General features: G+C 45.8%; 1 protein-coding gene across 1 annotated transcript in view; it reads left to right on the top strand.

The window, feature by feature from the left end:
* Positions 1-17,945, top strand: part of LOC124035683 (RNA-binding Raly-like protein) — an 80,555-nt gene extending 62,610 nt beyond the window's left edge. Inside the window, exons 3-7 of the mRNA XM_046349265.1 lie at positions 1,787-1,837; positions 15,550-15,719; positions 16,049-16,162; positions 16,803-16,954; positions 17,551-17,945. Of these exons, the coding sequence (XP_046205221.1) occupies positions 1,787-1,837; positions 15,550-15,719; positions 16,049-16,162; positions 16,803-16,954; positions 17,551-17,589 (526 nt within the window). The 3' untranslated portion in view covers positions 17,590-17,945. The remainder of the gene's footprint in view (positions 1-1,786; positions 1,838-15,549; positions 15,720-16,048; positions 16,163-16,802; positions 16,955-17,550) is intronic.

Raw genomic sequence — 17,945 nt, 5'->3', positions numbered from 1 at the left:
AAACAGTTTGGCTGCGGGTAGCTGGAGGAGAATTCATTAGGAATTCACACACATCTCAGGTACACAAACACACACTTTTATACCAACACTGCTAGCTATCTCAACACTTCAGAGACAGGGTTGCTACATTCTGAATCACATTTACATACAGAGTGAGCAATAGAAAGTGTGTGTGTGCAGCACATCTGTCTGTGTGTAATGTATGTTTTTAGCTGTGAAAAAGTGTTACGTTTAGTCTCCTGCTGTACTTCCTGACATGTTTACTGATACATCACTTTCCTCCAGTCAACAGCATGATTACAGCACTGAGACTCAGCCCCCTGCTGAGACAGATAGGACAGAGGGGCTTTAGGTGTGTGTGTGTGTGTGATGAGAGTGTGTTATGTGTCTGTCATTCATCTCTGTGTGTACGTGGGTGTGATTTTGTTTGTGTGTGTCATGTGTATGTCATGCATCTGTGTGTCTGTGTGTGTCTGGTTTGATCCATCTGTTTGAGAGAACGATGAACCATGCTGATACCATCTGTATCGCCCACGTACTGTATGCTACTCACCTTGAGGTGATCATGTATTACATTTAGTAGAAGCTATGCTGATCGTTCTATTTATACAGTGTATTAATATACGTGTAATAAATAGGAATTGGTATGGGTACATGAGTCACCTTTCAGGCACCTATAAATACAGTTCTTCTCTGGTTGAAAGTTTTACAGAAAGCATAAGTGGAGGGTATTTGCTGTGTGTGTGTGTGTGTGTGTGTGCGTAGACTTCAGGGCTGGGGTATCAGTGGTCAGGCAGGGATTAAACACACAGAGAAATGCTGAGCTCTATTTAACTACACACCAGCGTATGAGCTACTTACCATCAGGCTTAGTGTCACTCCTCTCTCTGCCCTGGTCTGCTCTACACACCAAACCGTATAGGGTAATCTATAAACTACAACCTACAGCAAACTCTGCCCATATATTGTAGGCAAAGGTGTGAGCAATTTGAGTCTAATCAAACACACACAGAGATGCACACACACACACACACACACACACACACACACACACACACACACACACACACACACACACACACACACACACACACACACACACACACACACACACACACACACACACACACACACACACACACACACACACACACACACACACCGACACAGGCACATACACAGGTGGGTGCATACACACCAACAACTGACAGTCCAACTTCACAGTAAATGAGCTGGAATATGTAGAAGCACATAGAGTGCGCAGCCTGTGGTCATTGGTGCATAACACAGGACAATTTCGATGGATTTTCCACCTTGGGTGCTGTGGCACAACAATTCCAATGTCTTTTTCCAGCTGGCTAGAAATCATGAATAGCATATTCCTTCCAGTTGCCAGAGCCCTGCTCTAACTATGTACACACTATTCCAGCAGCCTGCTTACAGAGTGGAATATCTCTGATGGCACAGTATATTTAGCTCACCTAATAAGGAACAGATCTGAAAGGCTGCTTGTATCATAGATAGATGTTGTTTGATCTCTCAGTTTTTCATCAGCCTGTCTTAACGTTCTGCTCTCACAGGGGATGGATGACTTTGTGTGTGTGTGTGTGTGTGTCGTGCGTGCGTGTGCCATGCATGCGTGTGCGTGCATGTGTGTCAGTAACACCTCTGTCAGTCAGCTGTGAAGATAGTTGTGAGCCTTTGTGTCAGGCCACTGTCAACTCACTGTCTCTCTCACTCTCTCCATCCCCCCCCCTCCTCTCTCTATCACCCTCTCTCTCTGCAGATCTGACTATGACCTGGACTATGAGTGCTATCAGGAGGACCTCTATGACAGGTACTGTCAGCCCGCTCTGCACAGCGCCTCTCACACAAAACCTGAATGTTCCGAGTCGGACAGAGGAAAAGTCTAAAACACACACTTAACCCTCCTTGTCTCCCCTGTCTCCTGCTGGCCCTCTCCCTCCTCCCCCTCCCCCTGTCTGTCACTGAGCTGTCAGTCATGTGTCTCTGCTAACAGAGCTGCCTGTTACTGCCCACTAATCGTACCTTGGTAAATCTTCATTCCACTCGGCCTGGCAGGCGTTTGAGGCACACGTATATGAACGAACAAACACACACACACATACACTACCATTCAAAAGTTTGGGGTCACTTAGAAATGTCCTTGTTTTTGAAAGAAAATGTAAAAGATTGTCCATTAAAATAACATGAAACTGATCAGAAATACAGTATAGACATCGTTAATGTTGTAAATGACTATTGGAGCTGGAAACGGCTGATTTTTAATGGAATATCTACATAGGCGTACAGAGGCCCATTATCAGTAACCATCACTTCTGTGTTCCAATGGCACGTTGTGTTAGCTAATCAAAGTTTATCATTGTAAAAGGTTAATTGATCATTAGAAAACCCTTTTGCAATTATGTTAGCACAGCTGAAAACTGTTGTTCTGATTAAAGAAGCAATAAAACTGGCTTTCTTTAGACTAGTTGAGTATTTGGAGCATCAGCATTTGTAGATTCTATTACAGGCTCAAAATGGCCAGAAACAAAGAACTTCCTTCTGGAACTCGTCAGTCGATTCTTGTTTTGAGAAATGAAGGCTACTATATGCAAGAAATTACCAAGAAACTGAAGATCTCATACAACGCTGTGTACTACTCCATTCACAGAACAGCGCAAACTGGCACTTACTTACCAGAATAGAAGGAGGAGTGGGAGGCCCCGGTGCACAACTGAGCAAGAGCACAAGTACATTAGAGTGTCTAGTTTGAGAAACAGACTCCTCCCAAGTCCTCAACTGGCAGCTTCATTAAATAGTACCCGCAAAACACCAGTCTCAATGTCAACAGTGAAGAGTCGACTCCGGGATGCTGACCTTCTAGGCAGATTTCTGTCCAGTGTCTGTGTTATTTTGCCCATCTTAATCCTTTCTTTTTATCGGCCAGTCTGAGATATGGCTTTTTCTATGCAACTCTGCCTCAACGAGGGTCCCCAGTCTGGGGCCCGCTACGAGGATCCCCAGTCTGGGGTCGGCGGCAAGGGTCCCCGCACCAGAGGTGCCACCAAAGTGGGGTGAGCCAGCGGTGGAGCGGGGTCTGTGTCCCGCACCTGAGCCGCTGCCGCGGATAGATGCCCACCCAGACCCTCCACGATAGGTTTAGGTTTTGCGGCCAGAGTCCGCACCTTTGGGGGGGGGGGGGGTACTGTCACACCCTGATCATAGAGATCCTTTTCATGTCTCTATTTTGGTTTGGTCAGGGTGTGAGATGGGGGGGGGCATTCTATGTTTTGTGTTTCTATGATTTTCTATTTCTATGTTTTGGCCGGGGATGGTTCTCATTCAGGGACAGCTGTCTATCGTTGTCTCTGATTGGGAACCATACTTAGGTACCCTTTTTCCCACCTGTGCTTGTGGGAAGTTGACTTTGTTTAGGGCACATAGCCTTTGAGCTTGACAATTTGTTTTTGTATGGTTTATTGTTTTTTGTCGGCATCATTTTTATAATAAAAGAAAATGTACGCTCACCACGCTGCACCTTGGTCCTCCTCCTTCAACATCCGTGACACACACAGAGAGTTGCTGTGTGGCCTCTATAATGAAACCAGTCAGGTTGTAAGCCACTCTAACCCTAGCTGAATCTCTAATAATTATGAGTCAGCTTAAACTGTTCTAAGTGCAGCAGCTTATATTACAAGTTCCATTAAAGCTCAGGTTAGTTTTCTGTGGCTCACAGCAGATGTTGGGCCATGGGTCAGGGTGGCTACATTACAGTAACTGAAGCATATAGAGAATTAACTGTAGGCTGGAAAACTGCCATTAAGTTCACTTTCCAGCGGTACAGTACTGTAGATGGTACTGTGTTTTGACATGGAGCTGTGGGGTGTTTTCACTACAGCTCCAGCCAAGAGATCATGACCTCAGTTCAGATTCCAAGCCAGAATTTGACAGTCAGTAACCCTAACCCTAACCCTTCAATACAATTAATTCAAGTTTAGTGCGGCCCTACCCATTTCACAGTTGAATCCTGTTTCAGTCTAATGATCTCTGATCCCGTCGGATTCTGTCCATATCAGTCCGGTTTAGTCCAGTTCCGCATGGCTTAACCCAGGTTAGTCCTGTTCAGTCTGACTCAGTTTTGCCAAGCCGAGTCCGGTTCTGTCTGGTTCGTCACCCAGGTCAGTCACTCAGGTAATTGCTGTGGGAGCTCTCCACCTCCCTCAGGCACACTGAAGGTGACATGGCTCATTCATAAACACAGCACTCAGCACATCTGAATAAAGAGTGCTCTCTCTCACACACACAAACACACACTGAACAACCTCGTTGTCCTCTGTGTGAATGCACTCTGTGTGAGGCACTCCGATGCTGTAGATGTGAGCATGCACTGAAGAGTTGAGGACATCCTCTGTGTTTGTGTTTCTATCTTCAGTTTAAACAAACATGCAGAAGGAAAATAAGAGGGTGTAAGGATGATGGTTAGAGAAACAGGCTGTCCAACATACAGATTACACATCCACCTCTCTCTCACTCACACAGTATTGTACAGCTAACCTTGTGGGGACACACAATTCAGTCCCAATCCTACTTTCCCTAACCCCTATCTCTAAACCTAACCATAACCCTAACCTGTACTCTTACCCTAACCCAAAAACCTAACCTTAATCCTAACCCTAAACCTTAGCTCCTGACCCTAAAACTAACCATAGCTCCTAACCCTAATCCTTAACGTAATTCTAACCCTAACTCTAATTCTAACCTTAACCCTCAACCCCCTAGAAATAGCATTTGACCTCATGGACGAACAAGGGACGAACAAAATGTCCCAAGTTGGTAAAATATTTGTTTGTTTACTATTCTTGTGGGGACTTCAAGTTAACACACATGTATGTACACACACACACACACACACAAACACGCACGCACACACACACACACACACACACACACACACACACACACACACACACACACACACACACACAAACACGCACGCGCACACACACACACACACACACACACACACACACACACACACACACACACACACACACACACACACACACACACACACACACACACACACACACACACACACACACACACACACACACACACACACACACACACACACACACACACACACACACACACACACACAGTACTGTAGCTGTGAGTTGACGCTGTCATCTTTTCCTTGCATTTTATTGTTTTGCCACGCTCTGCATTTTTCTGTCTTCACAAAGGAAAAAACCCTCACCACTGATTTTCAATTTGCTTCAAACACGGTACATGATTTTGCCCTACGTGGCTGGCTAGCTCCATCGACAGCTTGTGTGTGTGTGTGTGTCTGCATCTGTTTGTGTGCATATGAGAAAATGTCTGCCTCTACACACACAGATAACAGCTCTAGCAGAGACAAAGCCTCTCTTATAATATCTCTTCTAATCCACACACCAACACACGCACACGCACACACACTTACACAAACACTTAAACACACTCTCGCTCTGTTTTCTCTAATCCTCACACATCCACAGTCTCTCGTTGTCTGTTTCACGAGCTCCTATTCTCTGAAACTACACTTCAAAGTAGTTGTAGCAGCACACTGTCTATCTCCCTCTGCAAACTCCACTAAAGGACTTTAAACTCCCATAAGTCTTTAGTCTCCCAGCGTCTCTGCTGAAAGGCAACGGTCCCAGCCCTCTCACTACATTGGTGGCCAGTTGATATACTTCATGCACAGCGAGGTGGCTGTATCTGGTTAAATACTGGTAATACATTCTCCTGAGACAGGGGAACTGAAGTGTGAGATAGATTTCAGTAAAGGGGTAACACACGTTCCTCAACTGAACACTAAAGTATTGTCTCTCTCAGCGACTTACAGCTCAATCACTGAACCCAAACTGACATCACACCTCAAGGCTTCCCGACTGGCATCCTGTTTGCAGGTGGATTAAAGTGTGTTTCTCTCTCCTCAGCAGTCTGCCTGGAGCCTTACTGCAGAGACGGTGGCTATCTCCACACAGCCCTGCATGTGTAAAGGCCATTCAGGCTTACTTAGACCTGTAAATAAACACTAACCAATCTGTTCATGAGTCTCTGAGCCCTGCTCCGCTGTAGGCTACACTCAGGGCACAGGAGAACAGGGCTATGGTTCCTGGGGTGGGTTTTTGGAGGTGCAGGATCTTCTTGGTGTGTATGGAGGGTGATGTGTCCTTCTCTCTCTCTTGCTTTCTTTCTTACTTTTTTTCTCAGAACCTCCTTTCCCCTTCCTCCTCCCTCCTCTCTCTGTTTTTAAGAGCTGGAGCCAGTGCCCAGGTCTCTGTCTGTCTGGCTCTCAGCCCTAATTGCTCTCTGATGCTATAAGCAGATGCCATGTGAAAGGCATTCAGGTTGGAATGTGACTCAGTCAGTCCCGCAGGATTGAATTAGGTGGCAGAGCTTATTAAGAGGTTAGGATGAAAGCCCTTAAATACTGCAGACAGTAGCCAGGTAGGCAGTCCTTAAATACTGCAGACAGGAGCCAGGTAGGCAGTCCTTTAATACTGCAGACAGGAGCCAGGTAGGCAGTCCTTAAATACTGCAGACAGGAGCCAGGTAGGCAGTCCTTAAATACTGCAGACAGTAGCCAGGTAGGCAGTCCTTTAATACTGCAGACAGGAGCCAGGTAGGCAGTCCTTTAATACTGCAGACAGGAGCCAGGTAGGCAGTCCTTAAATACTGCAGACAGTAGCCAGGTAGGCAGTCCTTAAATACTGCAGACAGGAGCCAGGTAGGGAGTCCTTAAATACTGCAGACAGGAGCCAGGTAGGCAGTCCTTAAATACTGCAGACAGGAGCCAGGTAGGGAGTCCTTAAATACTGCAGACAGGAGCCAGGTAGGCAGTCCTTAAATACTGCAGACAGGAGCCAGGTAGGCAGTCCTTAAATACTGCAGACAGGAGCCAGGTAGGCAGTCCTTAAATACTGCAGACAGTAGCCAGATAGGCAGTCATTTAATACTGCAGACAGGAGCCAGGTAGGCAGTCCTTAAATACTGCAGACAGGAGCCAGGTAGGCAGTCCTTAAATACTGCAGACAGTAGCCAGGTAGGCAGTCCTTAAATACTGCAGACAGGAGCCAGGTAGGCAGTCCATGTATAAAGGTTCCTGTACTTCATTTCAGAGTGGAAGACTTTCATTAAAGCTGTGGTTATAGGGCCTACAGGTTAACATAGGTCCCAGTCAAGCCGAGACTAAATTGACGTATGGTTGTTATCTGATTGGAGTGCTGACTCCTGTAAGGTGTGTGGTGTGTGTGATTGGCTAGCTCTGACCCCTCGGAGGAATCTGATTGGCTGACTGTGCTCCGGTGACCCTTTTCGGGGTTCTTATTTGTTAGTTTTTAGCATTTACCAGTAGGTTGACATGTGTCCTTCCCCCTGGCTGATGATGGATGACCAGTGAGTGGTCAGGTCTCTCCAGGGAGGTAGTGGGGGAGGAGATCAATGACTCTCTTAATCAACATGATTAAAACACCACCTCTCACCACCTCACAGCCTCTGGCTGTGACACCCCCCACACACACACACACACACTCATAACATACACACACATAACACACACACACACACACACACACACACACACACACACACACACACACATAATATACACTCTCCCATTTTTCTGTAACTGCTATAAAGCAAGTGTGTGATACACTCTCTCCTGTCACCTGCTCCACTGTGCTGCCAGAGAGCTTTTGATTGGCCCTGACAGAACCAATTAGATTTATCTGTTGATAGGGATATGGAGCTAGGCGATGGGGGAACGAGGGAGGAGAGGGGGGGACTGACAGTGGAGACTGATCCAAATCTAACTTCTGTCACATAGTAGATCTCTCCCCTCCTCCTCATCTCCTCTCCTTCAATCCCTCCATACCTCTCCTCTCCTTCCAACCTCCACAACTCCCCTCTCCTTCAATCCCTCCATACCTCTCCTCTCCTTCAATCCCTCCATACCTATCCTCTCCTTCAATCCCTCCATACCTCTCCTCTCCTTCAATCCCTCCATACCTCTCCTCTCCTTCAATCCCTCCATACCTCTCCTCTCCTTCAATCCCTCCATACCTCTCCTCTCCTTCAATCCCTCCATACCTCTCCTCTCCTTCAATCCCTCCATACCTCTCCTCTCCTTCAATCCCTCCATACCTCTCCTCTCCTTCAATCCCTCCATACCTCTCCTCTCCTTCCATTCCTCGATACCATTCCTTTCCTTCAATCCCTTCGTACCTCTCCTCTTCTTCAAACCCTCTGTACCTCTCCTCTCCTTCAGTATGTTCAGTCATTAGTAGTTATTACACTCATTAGTCATTTGCAGTTTGTTTGTGTTTTGTCACATGATGTGGTGAGACTTCTTGTAGGGTAATACTATAATGGTTGTGTGAGGAGTACCAGGGGTCTACAACCTGTAGGGTAATACTATAATGGTTGTGTGAGGAGTACCAGGGGTCTACAACCTGTAGGGTAATACTATAATGGTTGTGTGAGGAGTACCAGGGGTCTTCAACCTGTAGGGTAATACTATAATGGTTGTGTGAGGAGTACCAGGGGTCTACAACCTGTAGGGTAATACTATAATGGTTGTGTGATGAGTACCAGGGGTCTTCAACCTGTAGGGTAATACTATAATGGTTGTGTGAGGAGTATCAGGGGTCTACAACCTGTAGGGTAATACTATAATGGTTGTGTGAGGAGTACCAGGGGCCTACAACCTGTAGGGTAATACTATAATGGTTGTGTGAGGAGTACCAGGGGTCTTCAACCTGTAGGGTAATACTATAATGGTTGTGTGAGGAGTACCAGGGGTCTACAACCTGTAGGGTAATACTATAATGGTTGTGTGAGGAGTACCAGGGGTCTACAACCTGTAGGGTAATACTATAATGGTTGTGTGAGGAGTACCAGGGGTCTTCAACCTGTAGGGTAATACTATAATGGTTGTGTGAGGAGTACCAGGGGTCTTCAACCTGTAGGGTAATACTATAATGGTTGTGTGAGGAGTACCAGGGGTCTTCAACCTGTAGGGTAATACTATAATGACAATAAGGGTACCAGGGGTCTACGACCTGTAGACCCCTGGTACTATAATGGTTGTGTGAGGAGTACCAGGGGTCTACAACCTGTAGGGTAATACTATAATGGTTGTGTGAGGAGTACCAGGGGTCTTCAACCTGTAGGGTAATACTATAATGACTATAATGGTTGTGTGAGGAGTACCAGGGGTCTTCAACCTGTAGGATAATACTATAATGACTATAATGGTTGTGTGAGGAGTACCAGGGGTCTACAACCTGTAGGGTAATACTATAATGGTTGTGTGAGGAGTACCAGGGGTCTTCAACCTGTAGGGTAATACTATAATGACTATAATGGTTGTGTGAGGAGTACCAGGGGTCTACAACCTGTAGGCTAATACTATAATGGTTGTGTGAGGAGTACCAGGGGTCTACGACCTGTAGGGTAATACTATAATGGTTGTGTGATGAGTACCAGGGGTCTTCAACCTGTAGGGTAATACTATAATGGTTGTGTGAGGAGTACTAGGGGTCTACAACCTGTAGGGTAATACTATAATGACTATAATGGTTGTGTGAGGAGAACCAGGGGTCTTCAACCTGTAGGGTAATACTATAATGGTTGTGTGAGGAGTACCAGGGGTCTTCAACCTGTAGGGTAATACTATAATGGTTGTGTGAGGAGTACTAGGGGTCTACAACCTGTAGGGTAATACTATAATGACTATAATGGTTGTGTGAGGAGAACCAGGGGTCTTAAACCTGTAGGGTAATACTATAATGGTTGTGTGAGGAGTACCAGGGGTCTTCAACCTGTAGGGTAATACTATAATGGTTGTGTGAGGAGTACTAGGGGTCTTCAACCTGTAGGGTTATACTATAATGGTTGTGTGAGGAGTACCAGGGGTCTACAACCTGTAGGGTAATACTATAATGGTTGTGTGAGGAGTACCAGGGGTCTTCAACCTGTAGGGTAGTACTATATTGGTTGTGTGAGGAGTACCAGGGGTCTACAACCTGTAGGGTAATACTATAATGGTTGTGTGAGGAGTACCAGGGGCCTACAACCTGTAGGGTAATACTATAATGGTTGTGTGAGGAGTACCAGGGGTCTACAACCTGTAGGGTAATACTATAATGGTTGTGTGAGGAGTACCAGGGGCCTACAACCTGTAGGGTAATACTATAATGGTTGTGTGAGGAGTACCAGGGGTCTACAACCTGTAGGGTAATACTATAATGGTTGTGTGAGGACCAGGGACCTGTAGGGTAATACTATAATGGTTGTGTGAGGAGTACCAGGGGCCTACAACCTGTAGGGTAATACTATAATGGTTGTGTGAGGAGTACCAGGGGTCTACAACCTGTAGGGTAATACTATAATGGTTGTGTGAGGAGTACCAGGGGTCTTCAACCTGTAGGGTAATACTATAATGACTATAATGGTTGTGTGAGGAGTACCAGGGGTCTACAACCTGTAGGCTAATACTATAATGGTTGTGTGAGGAGTACCAGGGGTCTACGACCTGTAGGGTAATACTATAATGGTTGTGTGAGGAGTACCAGGGGCCTACAACCTGTAGGGTAATACTATAATGGTTGTGTGAGGAGTACCAGGGGTCTACAACCTGTAGGGTAATACTATAATGGTTGTGTGAGGAGTACCAGGGGTCTTCAACCTGTAGGGTAATACTATAATGGTTGTGTGAGGAGTACCAGGGGTCTAGGCAACCTGTAATGGGTTGGTAATACTATAATGACTATAATGGTTGTGTGAGGAGAACCAGGGGTCTTCAACCTGTAGGGTAATACTATAATGGTTGTGTGAGGAGTACCAGGGGTCTACAACCTGTAGGGTAATACTATAATGGTTGTGTGAGGAGTACCAGGGGCCTACAACCTGTAGGGTAATACTATAATGGTTGTGTGAGGAGTACCAGGGGTCTACAACCTGTAGGGTAATACTATAATGGTTGTGTGAGGAGTACCAGGGGCCTACAACCTGTAGGGTAATACTATAATGGTTGTGTGAGGAGTACCAGGGGTCTACAACCTGTAGGGTAATACTATAATGGTTGTGTGAGGAGTACCAGGGGTCTTCAACCTGTAGGGTAATACTATAATGACTATAATGGTTGTGTGAGGAGTACCAGGGGTCTACAACCTGTAGGCTAATACTATAATGGTTGTGTGAGGAGTACCAGGGGTCTACGACCTGTAGGGTAATACTATAATGGTTGTGTGATGAGTACCAGGGGTCTTCAACCTGTAGGGTAATACTATAATGGTTGTGTGAGGAGTACTAGGGGTCTACAACCTGTAGGGTAATACTATAATGACTATAATGGTTGTGTGAGGAGAACCAGGGGTCTTCAACCTGTAGGGTAATACTATAATGGTTGTGTGAGGAGTACCAGGGGTCTACAACCTGTAGGGTAATACTATAATGGTTGTGTGAGGAGTACCAGGGGTCTACAACCTGTAGGGTAATACTATAATGGTTGTGTGAGGAGTACCAGGGGTCTACAACCTGTAGGGTAATACTATAATGGTTGTGTGAGGAGTACCAGGGGTCTTCAACCTGTAGGGTAATACTATAATGGTTGTGTGAGGAGTACTAGGGGTCTACAACCTGTAGGGTAATACTATAATGACTATAATGGTTGTGTGAGGAGAACCAGGGGTCTTAAACCTGTAGGGTAATACTATAATGGTTGTGTGAGGAGTACCAGGGGTCTTCAACCTGTAGGGTAATACTATAATGGTTGTGTGAGGAGTACTAGGGGTCTTCAACCTGTAGGGTTATACTATAATGGTTGTGTGAGGAGTACCAGGGGTCTACAACCTGTAGGGTAATACTATAATGGTTGTGTGAGGAGTACCAGGGGTCTTCAACCTGTAGGGTAGTACTATATTGGTTGTGTGAGGAGTACCAGGGGTCTACAACCTGTAGGGTAATACTATAATGGTTGTGTGAGGAGTACCAGGGGCCTACAACCTGTAGGGTAATACTATAATGGTTGTGTGAGGAGTACCAGGGGTCTACAACCTGTAGGGTAATACTATAATGGTTGTGTGAGGAGTACCAGGGGCCTACAACCTGTAGGGTAATACTATAATGGTTGTGTGAGGAGTACCAGGGGTCTACAACCTGTAGGGTAATACTATAATGACTATAATGGTTGTGTGAGGAGTACCAGGGGTCTTCAACCTGTAGGGTAATACTATAATGGTTGTGTGAGGAGTACCAGGGGTCTTCAACTTGTAGGGTAATACTATAATGGTTGTGTGAGGAGTACCAGGGGTCTACAACCTGTAGGGTAATACTATAATGGTTGTGTGAGGAGTACCAGGGGTCTACAACCTGTAGGGTAATACTATAATGGTTGTGTGAGGAGTACCAGGGGCCTACAACCTGTAGGGTAATACTATAATGGTTGTGTGAGGAGTACCAGGGGTCTACAACCTGTAGGGTAATACTATAATGGTTGTGTGAGGAGTACCAGGGGCCTACAACCTGTAGGGTAATACTATAATGGTTGTGTGAGGAGTACCAGGGGTCTACAACCTGTAGGGTAATACTATAATGACTATAATGGTTGTGTGAGGAGTACCAGGGGTCTTCAACCTGTAGGGTAATACTATAATGGTTGTGTGAGGAGTACCAGGGGTCTTCAACTTGTAGGGTAATACTATAATGGTTGTGTGAGGAGTACCAGGGGTCTACAACCTGTAGGGTTATACTATAATGGTTGTGTGAGGAGTACCAGGGGTCTTCAACCTGTAGGGTAATACTATAATGGTTGTGTGAGGAGTACTAGGGGTCTTCAACCTGTAGGGTTATACTATAATGGTTGTGTGAGGAGTACCAGGGGTCTACAACCTGTAGGGTAATACTATAATGGTTGTGTGAGGAGTACCAGGGGTCTTCAACCTGTAGGGTAGTACTATATTGGTTGTGTGAGGAGTACCAGGGGTCTACAACCTGTAGGGTAATACTATAATGGTTGTGTGAGGAGTACCAGGGGCCTACAACCTGTAGGGTAATACTATAATGGTTGTGTGAGGAGTACCAGGGGTCTACAACCTGTAGGGTAATACTATAATGGTTGTGTGAGGAGTACCAGGGGCCTACAACCTGTAGGGTAATACTATAATGGTTGTGTGAGGAGTACCAGGGGTCTACAACCTGTAGGGTAATACTATAATGGTTGTGTGAGGAGTACCAGGGGTCTTCAACCTGTAGGGTAATACTATAATGACTATAATGGTTGTGTGAGGAGTACCAGGGGTCTACAACCTGTAGGCTAATACTATAATGGTTGTGTGAGGAGTACCAGGGGTCTACGACCTGTAGGGTAATACTATAATGGTTGTGTGATGAGTACCAGGGGTCTTCAACCTGTAGGGTAATACTATAATGGTTGTGTGAGGAGTACTAGGGGTCTACAACCTGTAGGGTAATACTATAATGACTATAATGGTTGTGTGAGGAGAACCAGGGGTCTTCAACCTGTAGGGTAATACTATAATGGTTGTGTGAGGAGTACCAGGGGTCTACAACCTGTAGGGTAATACTATAATGGTTGTGTGAGGAGTACCAGGGGCCTACAACCTGTAGGGTAATACTATAATGGTTGTGTGAGGAGTACCAGGGGTCTACAACCTGTAGGCTAATACTATAATGGTTGTGTGAGGAGTACCAGGGGTCTACGACCTGTAGGGTAATACTATAATGGTTGTGTGATGAGTACCAGGGGTCTTCAACCTGTAGGGTAATACTATAATGGTTGTGTGAGGAGTACTAGGGGTCTACAACCTGTAGGGTAATACTATAATGACTATAATGGTTGTGTGAGGAGAACCAGGGGTCTTCAACCTGTAGGGTAATACTATAATGGTTGTGTGAGGAGTACCAGGGGTCTACAACCTGTAGGGTAATACTATAATGGTTGTGTGAGGAGTACAACCCAGGGGTCTACAACCTGTAGGGTAATACTATAATGGTTGTGTGAGGAGTACCAGGGGTCTACAACCTGTAGGGTAATACTATAATGGTTGTGTGAGGAGTACCAGGGGTCTTCAACCTGTAGGGTAATACTATAATGGTTGTGTGAGGAGTACTAGGGGTCTACAACCTGTAGGGTAATACTATAATGACTATAATGGTTGTGTGAGGAGAACCAGGGGTCTTAAACCTGTAGGGTAATACTATAATGGTTGTGTGAGGAGTACCAGGGGTCTTCAACCTGTAGGGTAATACTATAATGGTTGTGTGAGGAGTACTAGGGGTCTTCAACCTGTAGGGTTATACTATAATGGTTGTGTGAGGAGTACCAGGGGTCTACAACCTGTAGGGTAATACTATAATGGTTGTGTGAGGAGTACCAGGGGTCTTCAACCTGTAGGGTAGTACTATATTGGTTGTGTGAGGAGTACCAGGGGTCTACAACCTGTAGGGTAATACTATAATGGTTGTGTGAGGAGTACCAGGGGCCTACAACCTGTAGGGTAATACTATAATGGTTGTGTGAGGAGTACCAGGGGTCTACAACCTGTAGGGTAATACTATAATGGTTGTGTGAGGAGTACCAGGGGCCTACAACCTGTAGGGTAATACTATAATGGTTGTGTGAGGAGTACCAGGGGTCTACAACCTGTAGGGTAATACTATAATGACTATAATGGTTGTGTGAGGAGTACCAGGGGTCTTCAACCTGTAGGGTAATACTATAATGGTTGTGTGAGGAGTACCAGGGGTCTTCAACTTGTAGGGTAATACTATAATGGTTGTGTGAGGAGTACCAGGGGTCTACAACCTGTAGGGTAATACTATAATGGTTGTGTGAGGAGTACCAGGGGTCTACAACCTGTAGGGTAATACTATAATGGTTGTGTGAGGAGTACCAGGGGTCTACAACCTGTAGGGTAATACTATAATGGTTGTGTGAGGAGTACCAGGGGTCTACAACCTGTAGGGTAATACTATAATGGTTGTGTGAGGAGTACCAGGGGTCTACAACCTGTAGGGTTATACTATAATGGTTGTGTGAGGAGTACCAGGGGTCTTCAACTTGCTCAACTTAATTTCCGCATTCCCTATCTGGGATATCCTCTGCCTCACCTTATCACATACTATTTCTTATTATTTTCTCACTTGTGTACACATTCTGTATGTGTGTATATTCCCTCTGCTTGTCAGATCATATTACAACATCCTGTCAACCCTCTCCCTCTGTGTCCTTCATCATAGGAGACATACATTCACAAATACACACACCCACAGACACATCCATCCAACTAGGTGATAGACATCACTGTCCATACACGCAAACACACACACATGCTTGCCTGTTCACACACTCACTCACAAACATCCTGTCACTGTACTTTTCTGACATGCGTACACATACACATCTAGTCGCACTGACAATACTACACAAAGTACTAGTAGTTGGATGACAGTGCGTGTGGATGTTTCACTCTTCAGGATGTATGACTACCAGCGCGTGCCAGCTTCCCTACCTCCCCTGTCCCAGGGACCTAGCCTGGCCAAGCGACCCCGCTCCTCCTCCACTTCCTCTGGGCACAGACGCAGCCGAGACAGGCCCCCCTCCAAGAGCTCCAGAGCCCACTCCACCAGCTCCAACAGGGCCAAGTGTGAGTAATACACACACACTCACACACTACACTCAAGATGGTTCTCTCATTACAACACTTCTATAGCAGCCTCTTTCCTTAATGGATCCTAGCCAATCAGGTCGCATTATTAGCCCAAATCAACAGGGCAGAACCAATAGGCAGTGTATATGCTGTTCTAATACCCACCCTCATCACCTTGATAGTCCTTATTACCAACACACTCACAGAAACTTGCATTGGATTCTTTCCTTCCTTCTCTCCCCCTCTTTCATTCTATATATCTCTCTTCCCCCTTCTCGCTCCCTCCCTCAACCGCTCGCCCTCCCTCAACCGCTCCCTACTTGTAGTGAGAATGGAGGAGCTGCAGGTCATTAAGAGGGAGCTGACTCTGATAAAGACACAGATTGACGGGCTGCTTGACAACCTGGACAGGATGGACACACAGAGGCAGGACCACACAGGTGAGACAACAAATCAGAGAGAGAGACAGAGGAGTGGACAGGTGAAATAGGAGTAAAGCATGATAGGGGAAGCCACCGTGTGTGCTTTCACCTGTCCGGTTCTTACGAATCAGCGAAGAAGAATGACAGTGAGAAGTACAGAGATGGCGAAAGAAGGCTTATCGGAGAATAAATACAAAGTTGTAGCTGTTGTAGCTGCTGCTGCCCTCATGTGGCCACATGGACAAACTGCATCTTTGTCCTTTCTACGACACACATACTGTACCGACAAATAAAAAAAGAAATGTGTGTGTCATCTCATCCTTTCTCTTATCTCTTATCTGTACACATTGCCTTTGGGTGGTTGACTGATCTCATCTCCGCATTCATTTATTCCAATGTAAATTATGATCCTCCTCCACTACTGTACCTCATCTGTCCTTTCTGTCTCCCTCTCCCCTCTCCTATTTCTCTCTCTATCGCCACATCTCTCCCTCATCCTGTCATTCTTGTTCTCTCCTCTCGTCTGTCAAATCATGCATTGCAGTTGACCATCAATGGTTTAGATTGAAAGTGAGCACAGGCACACCAACACTGATCTGCCCTATAGAGGGAACTTGTGTTCACTCCTATTCACTCCCTCTCTCTCCGTGTTTTTTAGGGTCTCCCGTGAGGGAGGGCAGCCTGGCCGGGTCACCGTACTCCCCCTCCGCCAGCAGTGGTGAGCGCTCCCCCTCTCCCCTGTCCCCCCCACGCCGCTGCATCCAGAGAGAGAGCCCCGAACTGGGGGAGGCCAGCGACGATGATCACACGGTAACTGGCTTGATGTCTGTGTGTGGAGAATCTCTGAATGTGAGTGGGAGTTCTTTCTCCTTGTCTCAGAGCGACATGAGGGCCTAAGCATGTCCCATGGTTGGCTGTGATTTAGCAGCTGTCAGTGGGATTTGGCAAACAACAGAAATAGTGCTTATCTCCACACACAGAAACACACATAAACACACACACAAACACAAATACACACAAAGAGAACACTGACAAGAGTATCAAATCCATAGCCATTTTGAGTAATAAAAACAAATCAATAGCATGACACTTGAAGATCTCATTCTGGGTTCATCTCACCCACACACAGTTCACAATCATAACTGACATTCAACTCAAACACACAAAGAAAATCTGAGAGTAAAAGCAAGAGAGAGAAAGAAAGAGAGACTGAAAATTGGACAAACGAAAGCAGGACAGGATACTCTTACCCTGACAGATGAGTGGGTGTTTATATAGAAGACTATTATCCTCCAGACCTTCCTCATCACTGTGTATAATCACCCTGGAGAGGGGAGCCTTACCTGAACAAAACACTCTCTGGTGTTTTGACACACTGTTGCTGATTGAGTGTGTGTGTGTTACAGATGAATAACCACAGCTCTGACCCTGAGGACGAGATGTGAGGATGGAAACAGAGAAGAAATGGAGGAGCACCAGACATAGAGGAAGAGAATATCTGTCTTGTCAAGAAGTTACCATGCCAACAACTGATTCAGAGGCCCCACTCCTGTCGAACCAACCAGTTACATTGTATTCTACATCCACATATACATCAAACAGAAATACACTACTACACACACCACTTTGTGTTCAGAGTTAGCCTCTTTAGGTTCTAAATCATCTATTCCTCCTCTCTCTGTCTGGTAAGGGCAGATATTGTATGTGTGAACAGCACACACACACAGACACACAGGCACACACACACACACTGTAACTACAGTTTATCAGAAATCAACTCCGTGTATCTCCCTTGGCTATT

Source organism: Oncorhynchus gorbuscha, linkage group LG05 (assembly GCF_021184085.1).
Source record: "Oncorhynchus gorbuscha isolate QuinsamMale2020 ecotype Even-year linkage group LG05, OgorEven_v1.0, whole genome shotgun sequence".
Taxonomy (NCBI): domain Eukaryota; kingdom Metazoa; phylum Chordata; class Actinopteri; order Salmoniformes; family Salmonidae; genus Oncorhynchus; species Oncorhynchus gorbuscha.
Note: the sequence above shows the minus strand (reverse complement) of the source record. Positions and strands in the feature narration are given on the sequence as shown.